Source organism: Canis lupus, chromosome 11, assembly GCF_011100685.1.
Source record: "Canis lupus familiaris isolate Mischka breed German Shepherd chromosome 11, alternate assembly UU_Cfam_GSD_1.0, whole genome shotgun sequence".
Taxonomy (NCBI): Eukaryota; Metazoa; Chordata; class Mammalia; order Carnivora; family Canidae; genus Canis; species Canis lupus.
Window position 1 is genome coordinate 74,305,954 of NC_049232.1, and position 24,491 is coordinate 74,330,444.

A 24,491-nucleotide genomic window follows, 5' to 3' on the forward strand; every position below is an offset into this window, starting at 1 on the left:
ATGAATTGCTAATGGTAGAGTTTCGGGACGAGCAGGGTTAATTCCTTGAAACTAAGGATGGTACTTGTTTTTCCTGAGTCTGAGGAGGTGGGAGGGGGCTTCGTGAATGTGGGTAGGTCCGGGGGCATAGTAGGTAGTAGACACAGCCTCGTGGCTGGGAAGTAGGTCCAGACGCTCCCCTAGCCTGGCCGCGACAGGTATCGGGAGGCTCAGGAGCCCCGCTCATCGGAGACCTAGGCCCTGAGCCCGTGCTCTAGTGCTCTAACCTTGTCACCTGAGCGTTGACGCTGAGCATCCTTAAGTGGAAAGGCCCCTAGGGAACTGCCAGGCCAGTATTTCCAGACTTGTTCTCCTGGGCCTTAGAGGTTGACAGAAGGCACCCTGGGTGCTTCCTGGGTGGGGCTCAGGGTGTGAGGCCCCCACCCGTACCTCAGCCAGTATAACTGCCTTTTATTATTATTTATTAAGCTTCCTTGTAAGATTTGGGTTTTGAGGGGTTTTGATTTCCGTAAGTTTTCTTTGTCATAACAAAAGCTAGTAAACCAGCAGTCGAAGCTGCTCTCCGTTTTATAGATGACCGGAGGAGACAACTGCAGTGAGGCCCAGCCAGGGGTGGCGTGTCAGGGATGGTAAAGCCAAGCCTGCTCGCCCCGTGCGTGCTGCTCCTGCACCTGCTCCCCGGGTCTCAGGCGGAGGAGGGCAGCGAAGCAGAGCCCTTGGGGGTGAGAGGCCTGGAGCTGGGCCCCCTCCATGAACCGTCCCAAGGTAACCCCGCTCTGGGGAGACCCATGGGCGGCTCGGGTGGGGGCCCACAGACCTCTGGATTTTTGGGTCTCCCTAGAGGGAAGGGTATAGTACGTTGGGGGGGGGGGCTTCCAGGCTCTGGTTCCGACACGGACTGTCCTTAACCCTTGGTTCCTCCAGAGATACGAGGGAGGCTCTCCCAGGCCCTGGCGTGAGCCCTGCTGGGGACTTAAGGCCGAGGTGCTTCAGAGGTCCAGGAGAGCCTTTTGTAGTAGCCAGGGGGACTCCGGGGGCTGCCTCAGCAGAGGGACAGAGAATGGAAATGGCAGTGTCCCTTTTTTACAAGTTTCTGATACACCAGGAAATTGTGTATGAAGCCATCCCGCTGAAAATGCTTTGGGGACCCCAGAGGGACAGCCCCTGTTGCTCTCGGGTTAGAGCCTGGTTCCTTGGCCTGGCCTTCAAGGCCCTTCAGAGCCTTGCCTGACCTCACTTTCCCATCTTCACCTTCTGCCTCTCCTTGCCCACCGTGCCAGGGAGATGGCCCCAGGGTGCGGGGTGAAGTGTTGCTGTGTCGGGGCGCCCCGTCAGCCTGGAGCACCCTGCTGCGCGAGCCCTTGAAGTCTGGCCGCTCCTTCGGAGGCCGGCTCCCCCGGCAGGGAGGAAGCTCTCCGGCCTCAGGGTCCCCCGCTATCCCTGTGTCCTGGGCAGCCTCCTGTTTTAGACCTTGAGCTGCCTGAGGTCAAGGCCGTGTCTGAACCTGCTTGATCTCTTGCATAGGGTTGGCGACTATTTCCCAAGTTGAGGTTTCAAGGATTTGAATAAAGCTTTCTCTGTAGCCCACGGTTACTAATTTATGGAATTGGCAAAATCCAGCCTTTTTCCTTTGAACTTTCTTAAAGTGGGACTAGTTCCAAAGGAGGTCTTCTCCCTATCTCTGGCCTTCGTCGGGGCACCTGTGCTGCCTGCGCACGGAAGGCTGTTTCCTGGGGGACCCCGGCTGCCTTGGGCACAGCTGGCTGCAGGACATGGACAGGAGAAGACAGACACCGGCTCCCTGTCTCTGCTCTCCTCGGGTCTCCACGATATTTTATCCTCCTTTTTCTTTTTTTAAATTCTATTTATTTATTCATGAGGGACACAGAGAGAGAGAGAGAGGCAGAGACACAGGCAGAGGGAGAAGCAGGCTCCTTGCAGGGGGCCCGATGTGGGACTCCATCCCAGGACCCGGGGGTCGCTCAACCGCTGAGCCCCCCGGGCTGCCGTATTTTATCCTTCTAACTCCATGTTCTCCTCGGCTGGCAGCTAACTCCTGAGATCAGAGCGCGTGACACTTAGGTGGCAGGAGGCTGTGAACTCCCGTGTCCGATTCTAGAGCTGATGCTCTTACTGCCTCCTTCAGAGAAGTGGGACATGTCCCTTCACAGGCCAGATGCCCAGGGAGCCTGCTGCAGCCACCTCTAGGAGAAGGGTTGTTCCGCAGGAAGCTGGTCTGTAGTGTGTTTACTCTGCAGTTCTGGGGGCTGGTGACAGGATCCTCCTCCTGCACACGAGGGACCAGATCTAGAGGAGTTGCCTAGATTTTGCACGTGTGCATGACTCCCAGCCTACTTCCCCTAGACCCTGTCCCCACGAGTGGTGCTGTGGGGCTGGGCTAGGGCCTGGACTAGCGGCTCCAAGCAGGCATGGCTTCCCAGCGTTTCTCAGGAAAGGTCTGTCTTGAATCCACAATCCCCAGATAAATCACTTGAGGAAATGAGAAAAATAAATTCTCTGTGAATACTAAAGCTTAGGAGGGTACAGATGTTAACTGGCTTGAGGGAATCCATCTTTATGAGATAAAACAAGAGCGAGAAACCCCACCACGCGGAGTTGAGGGTGAAGGAACCGGCCGGAGCGTGCAGGAGGGAAAGGATTGCCGTAGACTCAGCCTTGCTTGCAGCCGCTGCCGTGCCCCAGGTGTGCGTCTAGCATTGTCTGCTACAAACTGAGCTATTTTTGCAGATAAGTTTATACACACAGTTTACTTTATACAAGTCCTGTGAGCTTTGTTTGAAGAGATAAGCTTTGGAAACAAAATAAATTTTAATTTAGCAATTTTGACACACGATTCTGTGGATCCTTAACCTTGCTAAGATATTTGAACGATACGTTCCTTGAATACTATCCAATAACGTTGCATGATTTTTCCAGGGTTTAAATATTCCCTATAAGCTACAGTTCTTTGAAAATACTCCTGAGCTTAATATTCCTCTTTGTTACAATTTTTCCAGCTAACTATGATAATGGGGAAGATACGAAAAATGTTTCAAGTATTTTAAGAAAAACTTAATGATTTAGGGAATTTCTGAGAATTCTAATTTCTTGCTCCTGAACTTGAAAGGTAAACATGTTGTAAATCTGTAATCACTAATCTAGACCCCAAAGGACCAGGCACTCTTCAGCCTGGGAAGGGCCACTGATCTCAGGTCTGTACAGCTGTTCACTTTGGAACCTGGACTAGAACCCAGGTCTCTTGACACCTCAGACCATGTACTTTTCATGCCATTACAGTGATTTCAGCGCAAAGAATAACCCCACTCCCTTACCCCACCCTGGCTCCAGTTGTGGTTTTGTTCTACGGGCAGTTAAAAGGCCAAAGCAGAAAGCATGGGCGAAGAAAGTGGGAGCCACCGCTAGTGAGGAATTCTGAGTGCAGACGTTAAAACTCAGGGGGACCAACAGGCCACCCTTTACCTGAGAGGCAGAATCTACGTGAACCCATGACCCGCCCCTCCCTATAGCGGGCTTTTTCCTGTCCCTTCATGTCGATATTTCTGTTCAAACTGTCCCAAATTTAGACAAGTTTAAGGTAATAACCCATCACGTTCATATGTGAAAGGGTTTCCTCTCACCTGGGAGCTGACTTCAGGGACTATTGCTGGCAGGGGAAGGGTGCGGGGAAACAAGGGAACCTGCCCGAGGTGCTCGAAGTTAGGACTAGCAGACACCGGCCTGGAGTTAACTGCAGCTTCCAGGGCTGGTGCCCGTGTGCCTTAAGCAGTTACGGTGGCTGCACGGGAGTGTTTTAGTGAGGCCCGTTCCTAAGGTCGTTTCCCATCTTTTACTTCTCCATGGCCCTCAGCTGATGCTTTTTGCCCTCATGGGTCAGGTATTCACAGAAAAGAAGTCCCACGTCCTGCCGGTGGTAAGAGTGAGAGCACTGGGGAGGAGGGAGGCAGTCATTGGAGTGGCGGGTGGCCAGGTGGGGTCCTGACATCCCTTCTCAGTTTCCAGGAAACCAAGACCAGAGCTGATGGTTGATTCACTAGGGGGAAGATAGTTAATTTATCAAAAGAAGCTTTTAAATTATAAACCAGGCACATTAATTATAACTTTAATATAACAAATGTTATTAAAAGCAGCAATTCAAAACCATAAATCTTTTCAAAGGTGCACAGGGTTATAAGGTCAGTTGGCAGTAATGCAGCTATTAACTGGTATGAATGAAATGCTGGGATGTGGAGTCAGGGTGGCCCTGCTAGGCCTTAGGCTGACATCCCAAGTGAGGAAGGCCCCGGCCCCCCCTTCGAGCCCAGAGCCTCCCTGGGGCTTCAGGAGAGAAGGTGCAGTGGCCGCGCTGGCCGTGCTCATCCTGTGCTTCCTCGGAAGCCTGGAAAGCAGGCCTGGGGGGTGGCTGTGCCCTCCGAAGCCAGGCAGGAAGCCACAGATTGGATCCCGAGGTCCCACACCCCTGCGGGGCTGGGGGCTGGCTTCTCAGCTCCCCTTCCATCCGGCCCCAGTTGGGGGCTTCAGTGGCGGCAGCTGTGGGGCTGAGAAGGGAGGGGGTGGGCCCCGCCCCAGCTGTTCCCTGCCTGGGTCACGCCTGGGAAGCGGAGGGAAGGGGCGGGCCACGTGCAGGAGGTGAGGTCCCGCGTGGAAGGCACTGGAGGACTGAGGTCCGAGGCCGGGGGCATCTGAACAATCTCGGACTCCCGGGTGCTCGCAGGTGGGGAGTGGCTGAGCCCAGCAAAGGAAAAACCAGCTCCCCGGGCCCGCCACCCCTGGTTCGTCCACCTTCGCCCTGCTGCTGGCAGCCTGCGGAGCTCGGCCGAGGAGGCCACAGCAGCGGCTGGCAGGGCTGGCCCCCGGCTGGTCCCCCTTGCCCTGGTGAAGGCACTTCTTTCTACTTTCCCATCATGTGAGTCAGCTTCTAAAGCTCTGGAAGCAGCAAAAATGAGGGGTCCCCTCCTCTTCTCATTTTTGGTTTTCCTCCAGATGGGGATGAGTTGTAACAGTTCTAAGAATTCTATTTATACTCCCACTGACAGAGGCTTCCCTTGGAGAGCGCTGAGTAACACAAGCCCGTTAAAAAATCCCAACCTGTCCCAAAAAGTGATTGTCAATCTCAGGGCACAGCAGGGGATAAGGAAGGGGCCACGAGTCCTCTGGGCTCCACTCTGTGCGGGGCCTCCACCGTTCACGGCTGAAAGAAGGGGCAGAGGCTGGACTTTCACATTTAGTTGCAGCACTGAAGAGGCCAAGGGAGAGCCGAGGGCAGGAACCAGGCTGGCACAGAGGGAGCGGGAGCGGGAGCTTGTGTGGGGGGTGTGTGTGTGTGTGTGTGTGTACACGCATGCCGCGTGGTGTGTGTGGGTCTGTGTGTACACTGTGTACGTGCATGCTGCAGGGTGTGTGCGTGTGTACACGTATGCTGCACGGCGCATGTGCGTGGTGTGTGCGTGGGGGGGTGTGGTCCCGGAGGGAGAGAGCACACGTGTGATGGTGGCGTCTGTGGGTGCGTGCTGGGCCGGGGGGCCGGGAGGCCGGCGGGGGTTGCAGGGCCCGGCCGCCCTGCCTCCCGCTTCCCTCCCTGGCCCGCGGGTCTCCAAGGCACCCCCAGTGCCACGGCGGATGCGAGGCCGGGGAGAGGGGCACCCGCGGGCCCGGCCTCACGGCCTCTGACGGGGCTGCGGCGTGGGCGCCTTTGAGGCAGAGACCCAGCCTGACGCCTGAGGCCCTGGCCCCGGGTCCCCGCCGCGTGGGCTGTCGCAGGGGCGTCACGCGCCCTCACCGCCAGGCTGGGCCAGGCAGGAAGGCCATGCTTAGAGGTCCTTGCTCTCCCAGGGTGACCCCCGGGTCAGGTGCGGGGACACCGGGGACATCAGGGGAGGCCAGCCCTGCGGGGGAGGTGGTGAACACACCCACGCGCGGGAGAGAGGCGCGGGGACGGCGGGACTCGGAGGAGGACGGCCTCGGGGCGGGGGTCGTGGAGCCGGGGTCACGGGTCAACAGTCTGGGGGCTGGGGGCCCGAGGAGCCGCCGCCCGGGGCTGCTCAGTAGGGGGTGGTGCCCTCCCACTCCACCAGGTACTGGACCTTGCCCTCGGGCGTGACCCTCCGCGCCAGCACCTGGTACTTCTCCCCGCAGGCCAGGCGCCCGGCCGCGCCGAAGTAGTTGGTGATGGAGGACTTGAGGTGGGACAGGGACGAGTCGTCCTCGCTGATGCTCTCGAACGTGTGGCTGTCGATGCCCTCGTCCGGCCGCTCGGGGCCCGACGCCGCCTCTGCGCTGCTGTCGGAGGGGCAGCGTCCGCCCGGCTCGGCCGCCCGCCGCTTGGCCCGCAGCGGCACGTACGCCTTGGCCGCCAGCTTCCTCTTGCGGCTGCCCACCGTCCGCCTGCAGGGGCGAGGCAGGGGGCCCTGAGCCCGGCCCGGAGCAGTGATCGGGGTCCCCAGCGTCCCGAGGGGCCCCGCCTGCACCGCCCCGAGCGGCCGGGAGCCGGATGGCCAGAGCCCGGGCTGCGGACAGGGAGGTGCGTGTGCCACGCACACACGGGGACGGAAAGGGGTGGTGCAGGCACGACGCACACGAAGGAGCGCTTGGGAGCAGGACCCGAGCCCCACAGAGCTCGCAAGCCCAGGACGCAGGAGGAGGGATGCGGGCAGACGCCAGGACGCAGGGCCGCCGAGGACCGGATGGTCCCCAGGGCCCCTGCCCGCCCCGGCGCGCCCCGCGGTGCCTGCCCCCTCCAGGCCTCCAGAGCGATGGCTCCTTCCCTCGGTGACCCAGGACAGCCCGGGGCGGCAGCCGGGGAGCGGGTCCCCTGCACAGGCCAGGCTCCGTGGCTTGGGCCCGACGGTTCCACTGCGCACGGGCCGGGCGGCTCCAGGGCCCAGGCGAGGCCCGCGGAGCGGTGGGGGGACCCGGACCACAGGCCTTCCTGCCCCCGGCTCACCTGGAGTCGTAGGACAGGCTGGTGGAAGCCGAGCCCGAGGTGCTGGCGGCGTCCGTGGAGTCCACGTCTGAGAAGAAGGTCTGGCCTGAGCTGGCACTGACGGGGGGCAGAGGGTGAGGCTCCGCCGCGGGGCCTCCCCTCCGGGCGCCGCTGCTCCTGGGCCGGCCCACCCGGTGCCCAGCCGGCCGCCCGAGCAGGAGCCCCGGGACGCCCCGACGAGCGGGCCCCCCACACCTGCTGCCAAACAGACCCGAAGGGCCTGCCTCCGCCGCACCTGCTGCAGCCTCATCACAGCCGGGCACGCACAGGCCGGGGGGCTCGGGGTGCCCGACGGCGCTGCTAAGGCCGCGGTCAGTGACCGCCACGGAGGCGCTGCAGCCGGGTCTGAGGGACCCAAGCCCTTCCCTCCTCCGGGAAGCGCTGCAGGACCTTCAGGCGTTTGGGAACGAAGCAGCGGAGGGTGCAAGGCCCTCCCTGACGTGTACCAAGCGCGGGGTGAGGTGGGAACACCGGGGGGCGTCGGGAAGGCTCCCCGGAGGAAGGAGCACGTGGCACAAAGGGGGAAGCAGGAGGGGCTGCAGGGGGGTCGGGAGGGCCGGGCAAGGCCGGGGACGCTGCGACCCCTTGAGCTGGAGCGAGGCTGCCCTCCGAGCGCCAGGGGCCCCGCGGCTTCTGCCCCCCGGCAGCCCTCGACGGGCCCTCCTGTTACCTTTTTAAGCTCTGAATTTCATCCAGCGAGAAGTCAAAGATGCTGGCCAGGTGGTGGTTGGTGCTCCAGGCGGAGGTAAAGTCGCTCTGCGGACACAGCAGGGGCAGTGAGCTCAGGCCGCTCGGCGCCCGCCGCCGCTGAGGGCCACGCGGTCCCAGGCCTGGGGCTCCGGGCACCCTCCTCTCTGGCTCTGCAGCGCCGCCGCCCGGGAGCGGGCCCGCCGGGGCCTGTCACCTGAGCTGCTGACGGTGCCCGGGGACAGCCCGCAGACCGGGGCGCGGGCGGGGCACGGGGGCGGCTGGGCCGGTGCTAGCGCCCCCCACGGCCGCGGCATGCTCCCGCCCTCGAGGAGGCCCTGGCCTCCGGCCGCAGGGTCCCCACCGCCGCCCCGCCCCTCGGCCTCCGGGACAGCTTGGGGACCTAAGGCAGCGGTCGTGCCGGCATCTGCTCTTTAAGGGATGTGTGGGAGGCCCCCAGGGCCTGGGGGGCCGTGCCCTGCTCGGGAGCCCCCAACGGTCCGACCCTGCGCGTGGATGTGGAGAGCAAGAAAACAAGAAACTAACACTGGGAATAGCATCTTCCAGCAAAAACTTTGATCTTTTTCTTCTATAAACTCGCCTTTTCTGCTGCTGGAACTCGTGAGGCAACAGACTGTGGAGACAGAAAGGGGGGGCGGGTCAGAGCCTGAAGGCCGGAGGGAGGGGGCGGGGGGCACAGCGGTGCGGGGGGCACAGGCGCTGGGGCGGGCGTGGGGGGCCGCGGACGGGGCAGGACGCAGGACGCTCCGACCCGACGCCCAGGGTGAGGGGCTGCGCTGAGCCAGCGGGGCGGGGGCCCCCGGCGCTCACTGCCCAGTCCTGGCCCAGTGACTGCGCCCCACGGCCTGGCTTCCCCCCAAGCCACACAACAGGGCGGGCGCGGGACAGAGGCCGGCTCAGTGGCCGAGGCCGCATGGGCCCCCAGCCCCCAGCCCCCGGCCTCCCGGCCTCTAGCCCCCAGCCCCCAGCCTCCAGCCCCCGGCCTCCGTGGCCTCCAGCTCCCAGCCCCCGGCCTCCGCGGCGTGGCACAGCCGTCCTGGGGCTGCGGCTGGGGGGCGGGGACCCCGAGCTGGGCACCCAGGCACTGACCCGGGCTTGCTCCTTCCTCTCTTGCGCAGCTCCGAGGCGGCGCCGCCGTCCGTGGGCACCAGGCCCTTGTCAGGCAGCAGCTTCCCGGGCGGGTTGGGGGGCACGCGGATGCGCAGACGGAAGATGCACTTCTTCTTCTTGATCTCCTTGCCGCACAGGAACCTGCGGGGGGCGGGAGAGAAAGCTCTGGGCCTGTGGGTCCTCCTCCCGGGAGGCGAGTGCAGCCTCCCTGCGCCCAGAGCTGAGGTCCGGGTCGCTGCGGACACGACACGGGTTCCTCAAGGCCATGGGGCCCGGGCTGGGCAGGGATGCGGCTGGGGGCTCCTCCCTGCCCCCCTTGGTTCTAGCAGCTCCTGCCCCTCTTCTCGGCTCAACCAGCCCCAGGGCACCTCCTACAGGAAGGCCTCCTCCAGTTCGCAGGGAACTGCTGGGGCCCACACACCGCTTCCACACCATTCTGCTTTCCGGTCTCCTCAGGAGACTGCAAACACCTGCAGGCATGTCCCTCCTCCTTCCAGGTGAGCTGCCAGGTGAGGGGTGGCTCCGACAGTCCTCCCCCAGCACCCGTCCACAGGGAAGCCACCACGAGGGCAGGAGCCCCACTGCTCAAGAGCAGGACTGTGTCCGGGCCCCACCCCATGAGGGGGGACCACGTCCTGCTCCTCGCTGCGTGCTCAGGACCTACACAGGGCTGATGGGGCAGCAGTTCAAGCAACACCGTCGGGGGGACAAAGGACTGAACGGGATGGAAGAGCGCTCCAGTCCACAGAGAGCTGAGCAGACCCCCTGAGCTGGAGAGCAGCGGGTTCAGGACAGCCGACGCCCAGAACAAATCAAGCAGAGGATCAGGGCAGGGTCTGGCCACGGGAGGCCCTGAATGCCGTGCTCAGGAGCCTGGGCAGTGGCAGCCAGGTCTGTGGCTGTCGTGTGCTGAGGACTCAGGAGCCCGGGGGGAAGACACGGGCTGGGGACGGGATGGCTACGGGGATGGGATGAATGGACCTTCCAGTGCCCAGCCCTGAACCACAGACGGCCGGAGAGGAGTGGCCCTCAGAGAGCAGGGGTGCACCCCCTAGGAAGCGGAGCCCAGGACTGACGCATGAAGCTGCTGCAGCGGTTGGGGGCACATCACAAAAGAGGTGGGGTGCTCCCTGAATCTGAAAGGACGGGTGGGACTTATGGAGCCAGAGACAGGGGTGGGAGACCCAGGCTGGAGCGCAGCTTGAGCAAAGGCCCCGAGGCAGGGAGGTGCTTTGTACCCAGTTCCACCTGTGGTGCCCCACGCACTCCCTCCCTTCCCTGCACGCACCGACTTTTGTAACTGTTCAGCGCATTGAGGAGATGTGGTCCTCGGTCCGTCACGGGGGTGCTGGTGAGCTGAGGGGGAGCAGCCAGCAGGACAGTGAGACCCAGGCCCACGAGCCCCATCCCCTCCCTCCCTGCAATCTCCGGGTGAGGACCCAGGCTTCTGGGATCCTAGGTCTTTCCTCCTCTATGAGCTCAGGTCTCCACTTGGAAATGGGGGAGTTAACTCCCGTCCTAAATGGATTAAGAGGTTCGATGGGGCGCCGGGGTGGCTCCGTCAGTGGAGTGTCTGCCTTCAGCTCAGGACATGATCAGGGGCCTGGGATGGGCCCCGAGTCGGGGGCTTGGGGGGGGGGGGTCCCTGCTCAGCGGGGAGTTCGCTTCTCTTGTCTCTACTCCTCCACCCCCACTGGTTCTCTCTCTTGTGCCATCATTTGCTCTCTAATAAAATCTTAAAAAAAAAAGGTTGAAGAAGGCCCATGCCCTTGACCCGGCAATGCCACCGCATGGGCTCTATCACGGGGTCAGAACGCACAACACAGGCAAAGCTTTAAGTGCAGCGTCGTTCCCAGTGAGAGGCAGGGAACCTGCCCAAAGGAAGGAAAGCAGTAAGTCAACCGTGGTGGAAACCAGTGGGGCCTTAAACATGCGGATGAAAGCTCTTTCAGAGTACGGAAAAGTATTTATGATATAAAGTGAAAAAAAGTGATTTAAAATTTTACATACTGTATAACAGAAGCCAGGAAAAACAGAAAAAAACGATGGAATACATCACTGGCAGCTGTTTCTGCGCGGCGTGACGGGGAGTGTGGATGATTTTGTTCTTAGTAGGCTCCCCCCACCCCCCAGCATGGGGCCCAGAGCAGGGCCCGGACTCAAGACCCGAGATTGAGACCTGAGCTGAGATCAAGTCAGACACTCAACTGAGCCCCAAGGCGCCCCTGGATGATTTTTTCAAAAGTGTACTTTGTTGCACTTAACAATTTTCCTACCAGGAACGGTATGTTCTTTTTATAAATCAGAAAAAAATGTTAGTAAAAATACCTGCTCTACCTGTCTTTTAAGGCTTTACAATACGTATGCCTTTTTCTTTTAAAGATTTTCTCTTAAAGATTTAAAGCCGACTCCCCGCCGAGCACAGAGCCCGACACACAGGGCTCCGTCCCAGGACCCCGAGATCACCACCAGAGCCGAAAACCAAAGTCGGCTGCCCAGGCGCCCCGACAATATAAATGTCTTATAAATAATCAACGCTACAATGGAAGACGTTACATAAAAAGCGTCATAGGTCTTTTCTGTTTTTTTCATCATAGGTCTTTATGCAAAGCATTAAAGTCTTTTTCTGGTTTTTTTTTTTTTGTAAATTCTTGTCTCATCAAAGAAAGACTTGGAGCAGTCAGTAGAGCCGACACCTCGCCCCAGGTTGGCGGAAAGGACTCAGGTGGTCGTTGGGGGACGGGGCGCGGCTCCCCGACGGGAGAGGCAGGTCGGGTCCTGGCTCAGCCTCCGCCAGGGGCTCTCCACCTCCACCACCCTCAGTCTCCCAGGCCCGAGAGCCTTCTGCTGTCAGAGGGGCACCAGCAGGGCGCAGGCCCCTTGGCTCCCCCCGCCCCAGAGGCCTTCCTCAGCTCAGACCCACCCCCAGCCCCTGCTGCCGGTCAGCGAGGCCCCGGCCTGCCCGCTGCCAGAGCCGGGTCAGGAAGCCGCTTGCAGGGCGCGGCTCGGAGCCTGGACTGGGGGGGTGGGCAGCTGAGAGACTCTGGGTCGTCCTCCCAGCCCCCAGGCCTCCGACGGGCGCCCGACTCTCAGCCCACCGACCTGCGTACCTTGCCGAGCTGCAGGAGCTCCCAGTGGTGGTTGACAAAGGCCAGAATCTCCTCAAAGTCGAAGTACTTCTTCTTGCTCTGCACCCCCAGGTTGTAGAGGGCCAGGTGCACCACATCCACCCTGGGCAGGGGGGCAGGTAGGTGGGGCTGGGTGAGGAGGCAGCCCCGGGGCTGAAGGGCAGGGGCGAGGCCGGCCCGCTGGCTGCACACGCAGTGGTTCCCGGAGGGAGGTGGGAGCGGAGCGGCTGGGCGGGGGACGGGGCGGGCGGGCCAAGCCCCAGCCTCTCACCATCGGAGGGGCAGCCGCTCGATGTACTCGGGGCCCTGGTTGCACACGGAGCAGAAAAACAGGTAGAACCTGGAAGGGGCGGGTGGAGAGGGGGCTGTGCTGGGAGGGCTGATGCCCATCCGCGCTCCCCCCTGCCTTCCCCTGGGCCGTCCTCGTCCCCAGTCCCCAGGGCGGCGGCAGGACAGAGGCCCCATACCCCACCTTCCCTCCACCTAAGCCACTCCCCATGTCCCGATCCTGGAGCACGGGGAGCTGGGGGCGAGCGGCAGAGGCTGCGGGGCTGCAGGGGCCGGGCTGCGCTGGGCACCCTCCTCCTCCCCAGACACCCGCTCACACGCGCCACGCTCGGTCACAAACGTGCCACGCCAACCAGGACACATCCAGTATCTAGTGCGACACTCGTGTGCCTTCGACAGCTCCGCCCCGCCCGGTAGAACCCAGATCAGTCACGCTCCTCCCAAGGGCTTAGGGAAGGTGGGGCGTTGCCGAAGGCCCCCCCACAAGGCCATGGCAGCTGGAGCCGTGGCCTGGCACATTCCTCTACTGAGAAGGGCCTTACCCCGAGCTGCCTCCCTTACACAGGTGCCCATGCTCAAAGACCCCACCTGCGGAGGGCCTGGCAGGCAGTCGGGAAGCACTGCTGCCCCTGCTGTCCGCGCACCCCCCCCATCCGCCCTCCCACCCGTGAGGGTGCCGGGCCAGATGAGCACCTACCGGTCCCCGAACATCATGGGCTCATTGAGGCACTGCGTGCAGGCCTCATGGAACCACTGTCTGCACCGGTAGCATTGCAGCATCCGCAGGTACCACCTGGAGAGCCAGAGGAGCCAGGGTCAGCCAGGCCCACGCTCCAGGCTGGGCGTCAGCCTCAGCCACTTCTCCCAACACAAACTTGCTCTCCACCAGGGGAAAGGAAGAGAACCCACGGTTACCGAGCACGAGGCCACGCCAGGGGAGGCCCAGGGAGCAGGCTCATGCTAGTCTGATCTCCCCGTCTGGCAAGAGACGGGCCCATGGTCCTAAGCCTAAACGACTTGTGCAAGGTCACTCAGGAGGCAAGTGGTGGGTGATGACTCAATCCCGGTCTTCCTCACTTCAAAGCCTACGCTCTTCACGCCACGGGAAGCCCCCATCTCTGTGCCCCCCACGCTGCTTCTCAAACACCACCAAAGTGGACAGGTTTGCCCCGGAGACCTCGTGGGAGACCGATGGCCCCGTATGCTCCACGGGCAGCATCACGCCTGGTCTTCCTTACCCAGTGCTGTGCCTACCCTGTCGGGGCCAGTCAACGACTATTCGCTGAATACGAACGAAGGGCAAAGTAGTACTTCCTTAAGGACAACCTAGGCTTTGTTCACAACTTGCCATGTGAGGTCCCTGGACTGTGTGCATCACAATCACCTGGGATCTAGGCTAACCTATGGATTCCTTAGTCCACCCCAGACCTGCTCAATCACTGGGGAGCCCCTGGGAGGTGCATTTCTAACAACCACCCCGGGGCAACTGTGCCCAGCCGGCACCGACAGCCACCGTCCCGCTGCTATACGCACTTCTCCCCGCCATCCCATAGAGCTTCGCACACTCGGGGAAGTTGGGGAGGCCGGGACTGTCAACCCCACTTAGGAGACGAAGGACTTCACGTGATTTGCCCAAATTACCCAGCTAGCCTGGGTAAGCCCAGCCTCCAGACCCCGAGGACTTGTCATGGGGCTAAGATTCAGGACCTCAGGGCATCCTGCAGGCTGCGTCCTGAGGGCAGAGGCCTCAGCTGTCACTTCTGTGGCCCCGGCCACAATGCCTGGGGCGGTCAGCCCAGGGGAGCAGGCTCAGTCGCCCAAGGCTACACGCAGACGCAGCCGGTAAGAGCCACTCGGGCTCGTCCTGCAGTCGGGCGGGAATCGCCTCCACAGCATCCCGGCCACCAGCCACCGGCCCCGCCCCGAACCCCGCCCCGCGGCCTTACTCTCCGGGCCGCCGCCGCAGCAGCCCGCCCCGCCGAGGCCCCGCCCCCAACCCCGCCCCCGCCTGCCGAGGCCCCGCCCCGCGGCCCTACTCCCCGGGCCCGCCGCAGTAGCAGTAGCCCCGCCCCGGTGAGGCCCCGCCCCTAACCACGCCCACCGTGGCCCCGCCCCGCCGAGGCCCCGCCCCGCGGCCTTACTCTCCGGGCCGCCGCAGCAGCAGCCCGCCCCGCCGAGGCCCCGCCCCTAACCCCGCCCCCGCCCGCCGAGGCCCCGCCCCGCGGCCTTACTCCCCGGGCCCGCCGCAGTAGCAGTAGCCCCGCCCCCCGCCGAGGCCCCGCCCTAACCCCGCCCCCGCCTGCCGAGGCCCCGCCCCGCGGCCTTACTCTCCGGGCCCGCCGCAGTAGTAGCCCCCGCCCCCCGCCGAGGCCCCGCTCCTAGCCCCGCCCCCCGAGGCCCCGCCCCGCGGCCTTACTCTCTGGGTCCGCAGTAGCAGTAGCCCCGCCCCCCGAGGCCCCGCCCCTAGCCCCGCCCCGCCGAGGCCCCGCCCCGCGGCCTTACTCTCCGGGCCCGCCACAGCAGCAGTAGCCCCGCCCCGCCGAGGCCCCGCCCCGCGGCCTTACTCTCCCGGCCCGCCGCAGCAGCAGCCCGCCCCCCCGGCGAGGCCCCGCCCCTAACCACGCCCCCGGCGAGGCCCCGCCCCGCGGCCTTACTCTCCGGGCCCGCCGCTGTAGCAGCAGCCCGCCCCCCCAGGCCCCGCCCCTAACCACGCCCCCGCCTGCCGAGGCCCCGCCCCGCGGCCTTACTCTCTGGGTCCGCAGTAGCAGTAGCCCCGCCCCCGAGGCCCCGCCCCGCCGAGGCCCCGCCCCTAATCACGCCCACCGTGGCCCCGCCCCGCGGCCTTACTCTCCCGGCCCGCCGCAGCAGCAGCCCGCCCCCCCGGCGAGGCCCCGCCCCTAACCACGCCCCCGGCGAGGCCCCGCCCCGCGGCCTTACTCTCCGGGCCCGCCGCTGTAGCAGCAGCCCGCCCCCCCAGGCCCCGCCCCTAACCACGCCCCCGCCCGCCGAGGCCCCGCCCCGCGGCCTTACTCTCCGGGCCCGCCGCAGCAGCAGCAGGCCGCCCCCCCAGGCCCCGCTCCTAACCACGCCCCCGCCTGCCGAGGCCCCGCCCCGCGGCCTTACTCTCCGGGTCCGCAGTAGCCCCGCCCCCCGCCGAGGCCCCGCTCCTAGCCCCGCCCCCCCGAGGCCCCGCCCCGCGGCCTTACTCTCCGGGCCCGCCGCAGTAGCGGTAGCCCCGCCCTCGCCGAGGCCCCGCCCCCTAACCACGCCCCCGCCTGCCGAGGCCCCGCCCCTCGGCCTTACTCTCCGGGCCCGCCGCAGTAGCGGTAGCCCCGCCCTCGCCGAGGCCCCGCCCCTAACCACGCCCCCGCCTGCCGAGGCCCCGCCCCGCGGCCTTACTCTCCGGGCCCGCCGCAGTAGCAGTAGCACTGCTGCTGGTTGGTGCGGTGCGGCGAGTCCCACTCGAGCTCCTCGGGCTGGTAGGACAGCACCATCTTCACGGCCTGCAGCGTCCTGGCGATGGCACCCTTCTTCAGCGCGCCGCCTTTCTGCGGGGAGGTGACGGTCCGGCTCAGCCGCGGGGTCCCGGCGGGGGTGGCGGGGGTCGGGGTGGGAGGGTGCACGGGGCGGGTGGCGGCCACAGGAGCCAGCGCCCGCCCTGCCGCTGGCGAGGGAAACGCTGACCCCGGGGACCCGTGGATGTTCCAGTGTCGGAAACGGAGGAAGCCTTTTCTCGTGGATCCCGCATCTATCCTCGCTCCCTCCCAGGAGGATCTCTTAGGAATCATATTAGCATTAACACCAACGATGAAGGTAACCATAACACCCAATATGTACGGAGTGTGGGTGCTCACGTGGGTGTTGTCTTTCCACAGCAAAGCACCATTTATTGGGGGGCTCCTACCCCTGGCCCCAAACCCATATCCATTTTATCATTTGCTGAGGAAGCAGGCTCAGGGAGGCTAAGGCACCTGGCCACCCACTTCCCATCAGTGGCAGCAGCGCTGTCTGCCTCCAAGCCCGGGCTCTGGGACCTGCCGTCGGCCTGCGTGCAGGGGGTGCAGGCTTCCCACTGAGGCGGGGAAAGGCAGGGGCTGCAAGGACGGAGGGCTCACCCGCACAGCCAGCGCGAAGATGCAGCGTCGGCAGAACCACGGCGTGAGCAGGGGACGGTCCGCACTGCCCGCCCTGGGGATGTGGCACTGCTGGTGGTAACCTGCGGCAGAGGGGCGCTGCTGAGTGCCCGCGGGGAGGCAGTGGCCCAGCCCGGCAGCCCTAAGGCCACAGGGCTAGCGAGGGCAGCGCCCGTCGGAGGAGCCAGGGGCTGGCTGCAATGCTCAGCAACGAGCCGAACTGGCGTCCAGGCAGGCGATGGAGACAGCCTGGGCCCCAGTGGGGTTGGCACGACAGTCTGGCTTGGGCCTCTGTGCCCCACGTCTCCACTCATCCTTGCCAGGGGGTGAGGGGAGCTCCAACCCATGCACGTTACATCACTTTTCAGGAACCCCAGCTCTCCCCAGGGCTCCAGAGGCTGGCCCCTGTCACTCCGGGGTCCAACAGAAATGGGAAGCCAGCTGAGAGCCCCCAGTGGGATGCACCCACTGGGTCAGTGTTGGGGAACCCGTCAGGGGGCTCCTCCGTGCCCCGCTCACCACACTCACCCAGGCCACACTTCCCACAGATGAGGATCTCATTCAGCGGCCCCGATGTCTTCCCCAGACAGATGTTGCACTTGGGCTCCTCCCCTGGAACGCCAGCTGAAAGGGAGAGAGAGACAGGGGCCCTCCAGGGTCAGGTCTGGCTCGCAGGAATCCCAGGATTTGCCTTCCAGGTGCTGAGCCGCCCCTCAGTGCGGGGCCTGGCCCTAGACCCCGTGGGCCGGCTCGCTGCATCTCCCCAACACTCTGAGGTGCCTAGTATCAGTAGCCCATTCTAAAGACAAGGAAATCGAGGCTCAGAGCAGTTAATCCCAAAAGTTAAATAGAACTAGAAATGGGATTCGAACCCATGGCTGTTTGACACCTAATCCCTTGTTCTTTCTGACCATATCATGCTGCCTCTTCTGCCTAATTTAGTTTGTTAAGCACTTATTCATGTTACCAGTAACAAACAATGTCATAATGAAACTCCATGTTCCCATCGTTAAGAACTCGTAGCCAATCTTCTGACTGTATTCCCACCCACTTCCCCGTCTTATATTATTTTGAACCAATTCCCAGATCCCTAATCATTTTCTGAAAATGTTTCAGTATGTGACTCTGAAAGATTAGGATGCTCTTCTTTAAAAACAACATAATGACAGTGCTTTTGTTGCACTTAAAAAATTAAAAACAATTTCTTAATATCTCCAATGTGACTCTGAAAGATTAGGATGCTCTTCTTTAAAAACAACACAATGACAGTGCTTTTGTTGCACTTAAAAAATTAAAAACAATTTCTTAATATCACCAACAAACTTAGTGTTCACATTTCCAACTGTCTCTTAAATAAAAATGTCGTAACAGTTTTAAATGTGTTCAACTGCTTTTAATCTACAAGTTCTTTCTCATTTCTTTTTTCTTTTTTGGTTACTGTTGAAGAGTACGTGTGTCTATCTGTGAAAGGCTTGGGCGGATACATTCATACACTGTGATGCATTTCTGTCTTGTTCCCCTAGCCGACTGCGAGTGATCTGCTCATCACCACGTGCCCAGGACCTCGTACGGCGCGTGGCACACAACATGTGTTCGAGGCATGTTTGTCGACTCCATGGTCTCTTGCCTCTTATTCCTCAATATGGTCCTGAGGGTCACGACAAGCCCTCAACTCCCTAAGGAGGTAAGCCAGTAAAGTGGTAAGCGTAATCAAGTGCTCAATGCCTGCGGCTTGCTCATCCTCGTGCTGTCCTCCCAGCGATGCCAGCAGGGGCTCCGTCCTGCCCGGGACGCACAGTTCTCTGGCTGGGGAAACACACTGCAGCACCCACGGGGGGCCTGGCGCACCGGGGGCCCTCTACCCAATGTCTGCGGGGGTCTTCCCCGGCCGCTCCATCGCCTTCAGTGAGAAGGTAACTCAGGAGAAGAGCTCCTCCGTGCTTTGGATCTTGGGAGAAGAAATTGAGGGCGAGGGGCGCTGGGAGAAGCGTCTCCACCTCCGCATCAGCCACGACATCTTGGATGGAGCCTCTGCGAACTGGCTGGGTTCTGTGGCCTCCACTTGGCAGGCGCCTTGAAATCCTTCCTTTCGGTAACACATTCTTCAGGAAGGGCCTCCCAGCAACTCAGGAGCCCTGGGCCAAAGGTCTCATGCAACTGCCCTGCGAGGCCACAGCCGTCATCACCTCCTTTCTTCAGATGAAGAAACCGAGGCTCAGAGAAGTGTCACTTGTTCAAGAACACGCAGCAAGCAAGTGGCGGAGCTGAAGCTTGGCCCGAGGCCTACTGAGCCCAAGCTTAGAGCTCCAAGCGGGAAACACGAGTGTTGTGACTGATGAGTGGGGTCTGTGATGCCCGTGGGAAGGGAGAACGGGGCCGTGGGGGGGACTGTCAGCCCTCCGCGGGCCAGGATGGCGCCCGACCCAGCTCCGGCTCAGCCCCAGAGCTGCTCCAGCTCCGCCCAGACATGATCATCGTCGCCCTGCCTGGTCCATCTCTGCCTTCTCGGCTTCCCGCCACGGCTGGGGCTGCCTCCACTCGTTTCCCCCACACGTGGATCGGGCGCACTGTGCTCACACGCAGAGGAGCCAGTTCTGAGCGCCCCTCCCCGTTCCTGGCCCCGGACTGACCCAGAGCCCTGTGCAGTCGGGCACGAAGTGGCATCCCAGTTCTCCCAGCACCTTCCGGAGGAGTCCGAGCCACCTCCTCCACCTGCCTGCCTCCCTTCGTGACGTGGGAGTGATCACAGGCGTGACAGACGTCCGAGTGCCTTTCTGTGTAAACAGGCTCGTCATCGGATCTCCTCAGGTGGGCCGGGGGGCAGGGGGGCCCATCTGACAAGGGCAGATGCAAGCAGTACCAGAGAGAAGGCGGCGGATGGGAGTGGAGGAGGAGAGCGGGCCAGGGTGGGGCAGGGGAGCCCGGGCCCTTCGGGGTACTCACCATGCTGTATGTCCTTCCAGAGGACCCAGTATTTGGAATTATCTTCAAAAGTCACAAGGCAGCTCTGCTTAGAACTGCTGACCTGGGCGCGGAGAGGGAGGGGCAACGTGAGAAAGTGGCCGGGGACCAGCCCCTGGGACATGGAGGTCCTCTCCCATCCACTCCTTGTGCTCCAGAAAGCAGAGCCAGGCTGGAAGGGGGAGGACAGTGGTTCCAGAGGCAGAGTGTGCCTGGGGACTTGGTGGGAATGCCAAGGACGGTGCAGGCCAGGTGGTCACCTGCGGTCCCCTCCAGCCTGACTTTGTTTTGTTCTGTGGGCTCGTAGAGCTCTTTTCTAAAGACCTGGCTGCATGATGTCAGCCCTGAGGATGGCACCTGCCCAAGCAGGCTCCGGCTCCTTCCACATTCATCTTTTGAGCATGAGGGGCAGTAAGGGAGGCCCAGGCCAGAGGACGAGCAGAGACGCTGAGCCTGGGAACTGGGGCCGGGGAGGAAAGTTTACCCTCTTGATCTTCCCGAGGTAATACAGTCCATCTGTCCAGCGGCACAGCACGTACTGGCCCTCCGTCAGCTTGGACATCAGGTCTTTGAAGTTGTTCTTGGCTTTTGCCAGGGCCCCCTTGTTGGGGAGGTGGCTGGTGGCACCATAGGAGTCCCGAGTCCCTGGGTCCAGAGTGTGATTCTCCATCAGCTTCCCCTGACACTGGAAGAGAGAGAGAGAGAACAGGGTTTTTACTCCTCACTCCCCGGGCCCAACAGTCCATCCGGGGAAGGAAGGAGCCCATCATGGACACAACCCGTGGTACGGTGTGCTGGGCGCTTGTTATCGCGCTGGATCCTCGTGACAACCCTGCGGGGGGCAGGTTATTACTCCCATTCCACAGGCCGAGGAACTGAGGGCCGGCAGGGGAAGTGGCCAGTGGGGTGGAGGCAGAGGCAAGGCTTCAGTGAGGTGTGCTGGTCTGCACCCCTGCCCCTCTTCCCACCTCCTGCGCAGGCTGCCTTAGGCCTTCTCCGGGAGGGGAGCGGGGGGAAGTCTTTGCTCCCCCCACCCTGCCCCGAGATCTGGGAAGGAAAGCTCCCAGGTGGCTAGTGACCAGGTACAGATGGCCCGCTTCTGTCTTTTGTGATCCCCCTTTCTGCTCTCAGTTATGGGGTGACTTCAAGGAAACCAATTCTGGGACATCTAAATCCACTCAGGGGCAAGTGTGCTCCAAGCAGTAAGTCATCACAAGCTGCCGTGTCCGTCTGCACCTGTCTCTGTCCCCACCCTATGAGACGCTCTCTTCTCCCTGCTGGTGGTACCACTGGTGGTCCCAGAACCCCCGAGCATCTCTAGACTTCTCCCACTAGTCAGGTGCCGCCGTGTGCCAACTTCAAGCCCAGTGGGCCCTGGCATGTGGCCCCTCTTTTCTGCGTCCCCGTCCTGGTCTGATCTGAGGCCTCCCTTTTGCTTGGGCCCTTCATTCACTCACTCGCTGTTGGGGAGCCTTGTGCTCACGCTTGCTGGCTCCTGGGGTGGGGAACGACACCACCACACCCAGGACAGGTCCCTCCCCGCCTCCCCGCCTCCCCGCTTCCCCACCAGACTCTTCCACGGGGCCAAGCATTCCCTGTCTTTCTCCCGGAGGCCGTCTGTGGCTCCCCGTGTCATCTCAGGCACTGGAAGCCGTCCCCAAGGCCCGCCTCCCTCCCTGCGCTCACCTGGCTCCGTGCCCCTGCGCGCTCTGCAGAGCCGACACAGCCGCGCTCTGTTCCCTGCGCCCGCCCCGGGCTCCCCTCCCCGCGGGCACCGGGCGCCGGCGGCGGGCGGAGGGCGGCGGGCGGAGGGCGGCGGGCGGAGGGCGGCGGGCGGCGGGCGGAGGGCGGCGGGCGGAGGGCGGAGGCTGCCGTGTGCCCCGCGGGGGACGGCGCGGGTCCGGGCACGTGCGTGGCCGTCGGGGCCGGGGCAGGCCGGGGCAGGCGCTCCCCCCAGGGCGCCCCTTTCCGCGCGGCGGGCGGGCGGGGCGGGGCCGGGGTCGGGCTGCGGGTCCCCCTGTCCGGGCCCCCCCGTCCGCCCCCTGCCCCCCCGGGCTCCGGAGCTGACACTTCCTCCCGGCGCTCGGGGCCCGGCCGCGCCCCCTCCCGCGCCTGCCCCCGCCGGCCCCGCGGCGCTGATTGGCTGATTCAAACCCGCCCGCGAGGGCCGCCTGCCTGCGGGTTCGCCGCCGCGTCCGGCTCGGGCTCGGGCTCGGGCTCGGGCTCCGGCTCCCGCTCCCGCTCCGGCTCCGGCTCGGGCCCGCGGGGCGCGGCGCTGACTCAGCCGGAGCCTCTCGGGGCGGCCCCGCTCTTCCCGGGTGTCCGGGCGGGAGGCCGCGTGGGCGGGACCCGGGACCCCGACCCCCCGCCCCCGCCCCCGCCCCGCCGCGGACCCCCGGCCCCCCGCGGCCCCGACGCCCCGGCCCTGGGCCGCCTCCCGGGCGCCCGCGGGGGGTCAGGCGCCGGCCGGCCCCGCCGCTGCCCCCGCCCGCCCCGGCCCCCCCGCCCGCGCCCCGCGGCCGCCCCCGCCCGCCGACGGCCCTGCGCCCGGCTTACCGCGAGCCCGCGCCGGCCGGTCCCTCCCGCAGTCTGCCCACCCGGCGCCCCGGCGGAGGAGGCGGCCCGGCCGAGTGTCCGCCCGCGGGGCCGGGGTCGGGGTCTCGCGGGGCGGGGCGGGGCGGGGCGGGGGCGGGGGAGGGGCCGGGCGCTCAGGAAGGGGCCCCCCCGGGCGCGGGGCGCCATCTTTTTCGCGTTTTCCCGCGAATTATTGACGTCCCGCTTATGTAAGTAGCGGCGGCCGCGCGGGCCTCGCCATTGGCGCCCGCGGCCCGCCCGGCCCCGCAGCGCCGCCCCCGCGCCCCGGCCCCGCAGCCCCGCTCCGCCCCGCCCCGCCCCGCCCCCGCCCCGCCCCGCCCCCCCCGCCCCGCCCCCGCCCCGCGCGTCCCCGGCCGCCGGCCCCGCCTCCTCCCGCCTCCTCCCGCCCCTCCCCCCACGCCGCGGCGCACGCGGAGGCCCCGCCCCCCGCCGGCCCCGGTCCCCGCGCGGTGCACCCGGGGGCGCGCAGCGGGCGGCGGGGGGCAGCCTGGGGGCGCGGGGCGGGGCCTGGTCGCCCCCCCCCCCCCCCGCGGACCCCGAGGCCTGCGGTCGGCCCGGCCCAGCCTCCCGCGCTGCCGGCGCCCGCCCGCCCCCCGCCCCGCCCCGCGACCCGAGGCCGCGCAGCCCCGCGGGGCGCCCACGGCTGTGCCGCTGGGGGAGCCCGGCCTCGGGCCCTGGGGGCGCATCCCCGTCCGTCCCGGGGACGCTCGGCGCCGGCCCGCCTCACAGGCTGCTGCGTAGACGCCGCAAAGTCCGGCGGCGGGCGAGGACGGAGCCGGCGCGGGGCAGGGGCAGGGGCAGGGCAGGGGCAGGGGCAGGGCAGGGCAGGGCAGGGGAGGGAGGCAGCGGCGGCGCGGCCAGGACGGGGCCCCCGCAGCCCGGGAGGCCAGAGCGCGCGGAGGCAGCTCACCCGGACCCGCAGAGCCTCGGCCCGCGGCGCAGGTGCGCGCAGGTGGCACCTGGACACGGAGGTGAGCGCCCGGGGCGGAGGCAGCGGTGCGCGGGGGCCGGGGACGCCCGGCGGGGGCAGGTGTGCGGGGGGGGGGGGGGGGGGAGGCGGGAGGCGACGAGCCCGTGCGCAGCCCCAGGCCACTGGGCCTCGCGGACCGGGCTGTGCGCGGCGCTGATGGGAGTTTGCTTCGGGAGCCGGCAGCGGTGGGTTCAAAGTGGGGGCGAGCGACACGAAGACAATCCTACGGCTGAAAAAGAAAAGAAAAGAAAAGAAAAGAAAAGAGGTTAAGGATGTCAGCGGGCAGCGCGCCAAAGAGGAGAGCCAGAGGCCGAAAACAGAAGGGAAGCCAGCCCCGCCGGCCAGCTCAGGCCTGCAAACCGAGGGAGCCGCTTCTCCGCAGACCTTTCCTGGGGAAAACAAAAACCAGCCTCCAGCTGCAGAACAGGTGCAGTGTGATGTGAAAAAAAGTTTTGAACACTCAACACTGTCCTATCGACGCATTTTAGGGACACAGGTACCAAAAACTGTTAGAACGTGTCGGGAAATCCGACACCGACTTTAGGAGAGCGGGTCCCCCTAGGCGGGAGTGTTAGGGATGAGGCCAGAAAGAGTCACACGGGCCGTCCGAGTCTACCTGTGCTGATCTGTTTCCCAGGAAATTCAAAATATCTGAAGCAAAGACAGCAGCGCGCCAAGATTGGGCCGAGCTGGGTGGCCGTCCGTGGTGGCTCTCTGCCATCCTCCTCCGTCTCAGGCCTGAACCCTTTCCTCTATCTTCTGTGTGCTCAAAATTACTTGGGAATTCCATTTATTTGTTCTTGGTGACCTGTACGCCCAGGAGGGGCTCAGACCCGCAACCCCGAGACCATCACATACTCCTCCCTTGGAGCCGAAGTACTGGCGAGTGGGGGAGGCCTGGAGAGGCCCCGCAGAGAGACCAAGGGCCACCAAACCTGGGGGAGCTGGTGCAGGAGCCTCCCCACCTGCTGCGGGTGTGCACAGGGTCACCCACCCTGCAGTACTTCATCCTTCTCCACACACTGCCCTGTCCTCGTTTTTCCTTCTGATTAAGGATGACTCAGAAAAGCCAGAAAACCACAGGGAGGAGGTGCAAGTCACCTGAGATTTCCACAGTCCTCTAGGTCCGCTTTGCTGAGGCACAGGTCGTTACCGCACAAAAAATCCACCTGCTTTCTTTTTTTTTTAATTTTTTTGAATTTATTATTTATGATAGTCACAGAGAGAGAGAGGCAGAGACATAGGCAGAGGGAGAAGCAGGCTCCATGCACCGGGAGCCCGACGTGGGATTCGATCCCGGGTCTCCAGGATCGCGCCCTGGGCCAAAGGCAGGCGCCAAACCGCTGCGCCACCCAGGGATCCCTCCACCTGCTTTCAAAGCGCAGCGCCTTGTGCTTTGGCAGAACAGGATTTCGTTCTGGAAGTACTTTCCGGGTGCTCCCCGAGAAGGAATGCTCTTCACAAATATAGTAGTTATTCCTGTAATATGATTTTTCAGACTCGCGATGGTGAAGTTACTTTTGCCCACGAGGCCAGGTGACCGGCTAGGTGGGTCTGTGTTTCGTTGCCTGAGTCTGGGGGTCAGTGTATAATGTCCC

The 24,491-nt window shown here is 64.0% G+C and overlaps 1 protein-coding gene and 2 long non-coding RNA genes across 12 annotated transcripts in view; 2 read left to right on the forward strand and 1 right to left on the reverse strand.

The window, feature by feature from the left end:
- Window positions 1-4,104: 4,104 nt before the first annotated feature.
- The window catches only part of PHF19 (PHD finger protein 19), a 45,031-nt gene continuing 24,644 nt past the window's right edge, over window positions 4,105-24,491 (reverse strand). For 2 of the 8 annotated variants that reach the window (XM_038553251.1, XM_038553252.1), the window contains exons 9-22: window positions 19,813-20,013; window positions 19,311-19,392; window positions 16,896-16,991; window positions 16,350-16,450; window positions 15,634-15,782; window positions 12,932-13,027; window positions 12,218-12,286; window positions 11,929-12,049; window positions 10,107-10,174; window positions 8,798-8,959; window positions 8,234-8,321; window positions 7,671-7,756; window positions 6,962-7,028; window positions 4,105-6,402 (exon numbers count right to left, since the gene is read on the reverse strand). In XM_038553251.1, coding sequence (XP_038409179.1) covers window positions 5,794-6,402; window positions 6,962-7,028; window positions 7,671-7,756; window positions 8,234-8,321; window positions 8,798-8,959; window positions 10,107-10,174; window positions 11,929-12,049; window positions 12,218-12,286; window positions 12,932-13,027; window positions 15,634-15,782; window positions 16,350-16,450; window positions 16,896-16,991; window positions 19,311-19,392; window positions 19,813-20,013 — 1,995 coding nt within the window. In that variant the 3' untranslated portion in view covers window positions 4,105-5,793. Of the gene's footprint in view, window positions 6,403-6,961; window positions 7,058-7,670; window positions 7,757-8,233; window positions 8,322-8,797; window positions 8,960-10,106; window positions 10,175-11,928; window positions 12,050-12,217; window positions 12,287-12,931; window positions 13,028-15,633; window positions 15,783-16,349; window positions 16,451-16,895; window positions 16,992-19,310; window positions 19,393-19,812; window positions 20,014-21,014; window positions 21,129-21,884; window positions 21,988-22,833; window positions 22,911-24,491 lie in introns of those variants that run through there. The other 6 variants (XM_038553256.1, XM_038553254.1, XM_038553255.1 and 3 more) reach the window with 6 other exon arrangements.
- On the forward strand, window positions 8,791-11,439 carry LOC119873993. 2 transcript variants are annotated; one of them, XR_005367249.1, is made up of 4 exons: window positions 8,791-9,936; window positions 10,568-10,710; window positions 10,839-11,102; window positions 11,201-11,439. It is a non-coding gene; the product is annotated as an uncharacterized LOC119873993 (long non-coding RNA). The 2 variants fall into 2 exon arrangements; XR_005367248.1 differs by having other exon boundaries at window positions 10,568-11,102.
- LOC119873992 lies at window positions 15,650-21,078 on the forward strand. Of its 2 annotated transcripts, none has more exons than XR_005367247.1 (3): window positions 15,650-15,798; window positions 15,943-16,047; window positions 17,891-21,078. It is a non-coding gene; the product is annotated as an uncharacterized LOC119873992 (long non-coding RNA). The 2 variants fall into 2 exon arrangements; XR_005367246.1 differs by having other exon boundaries at window positions 15,650-15,792.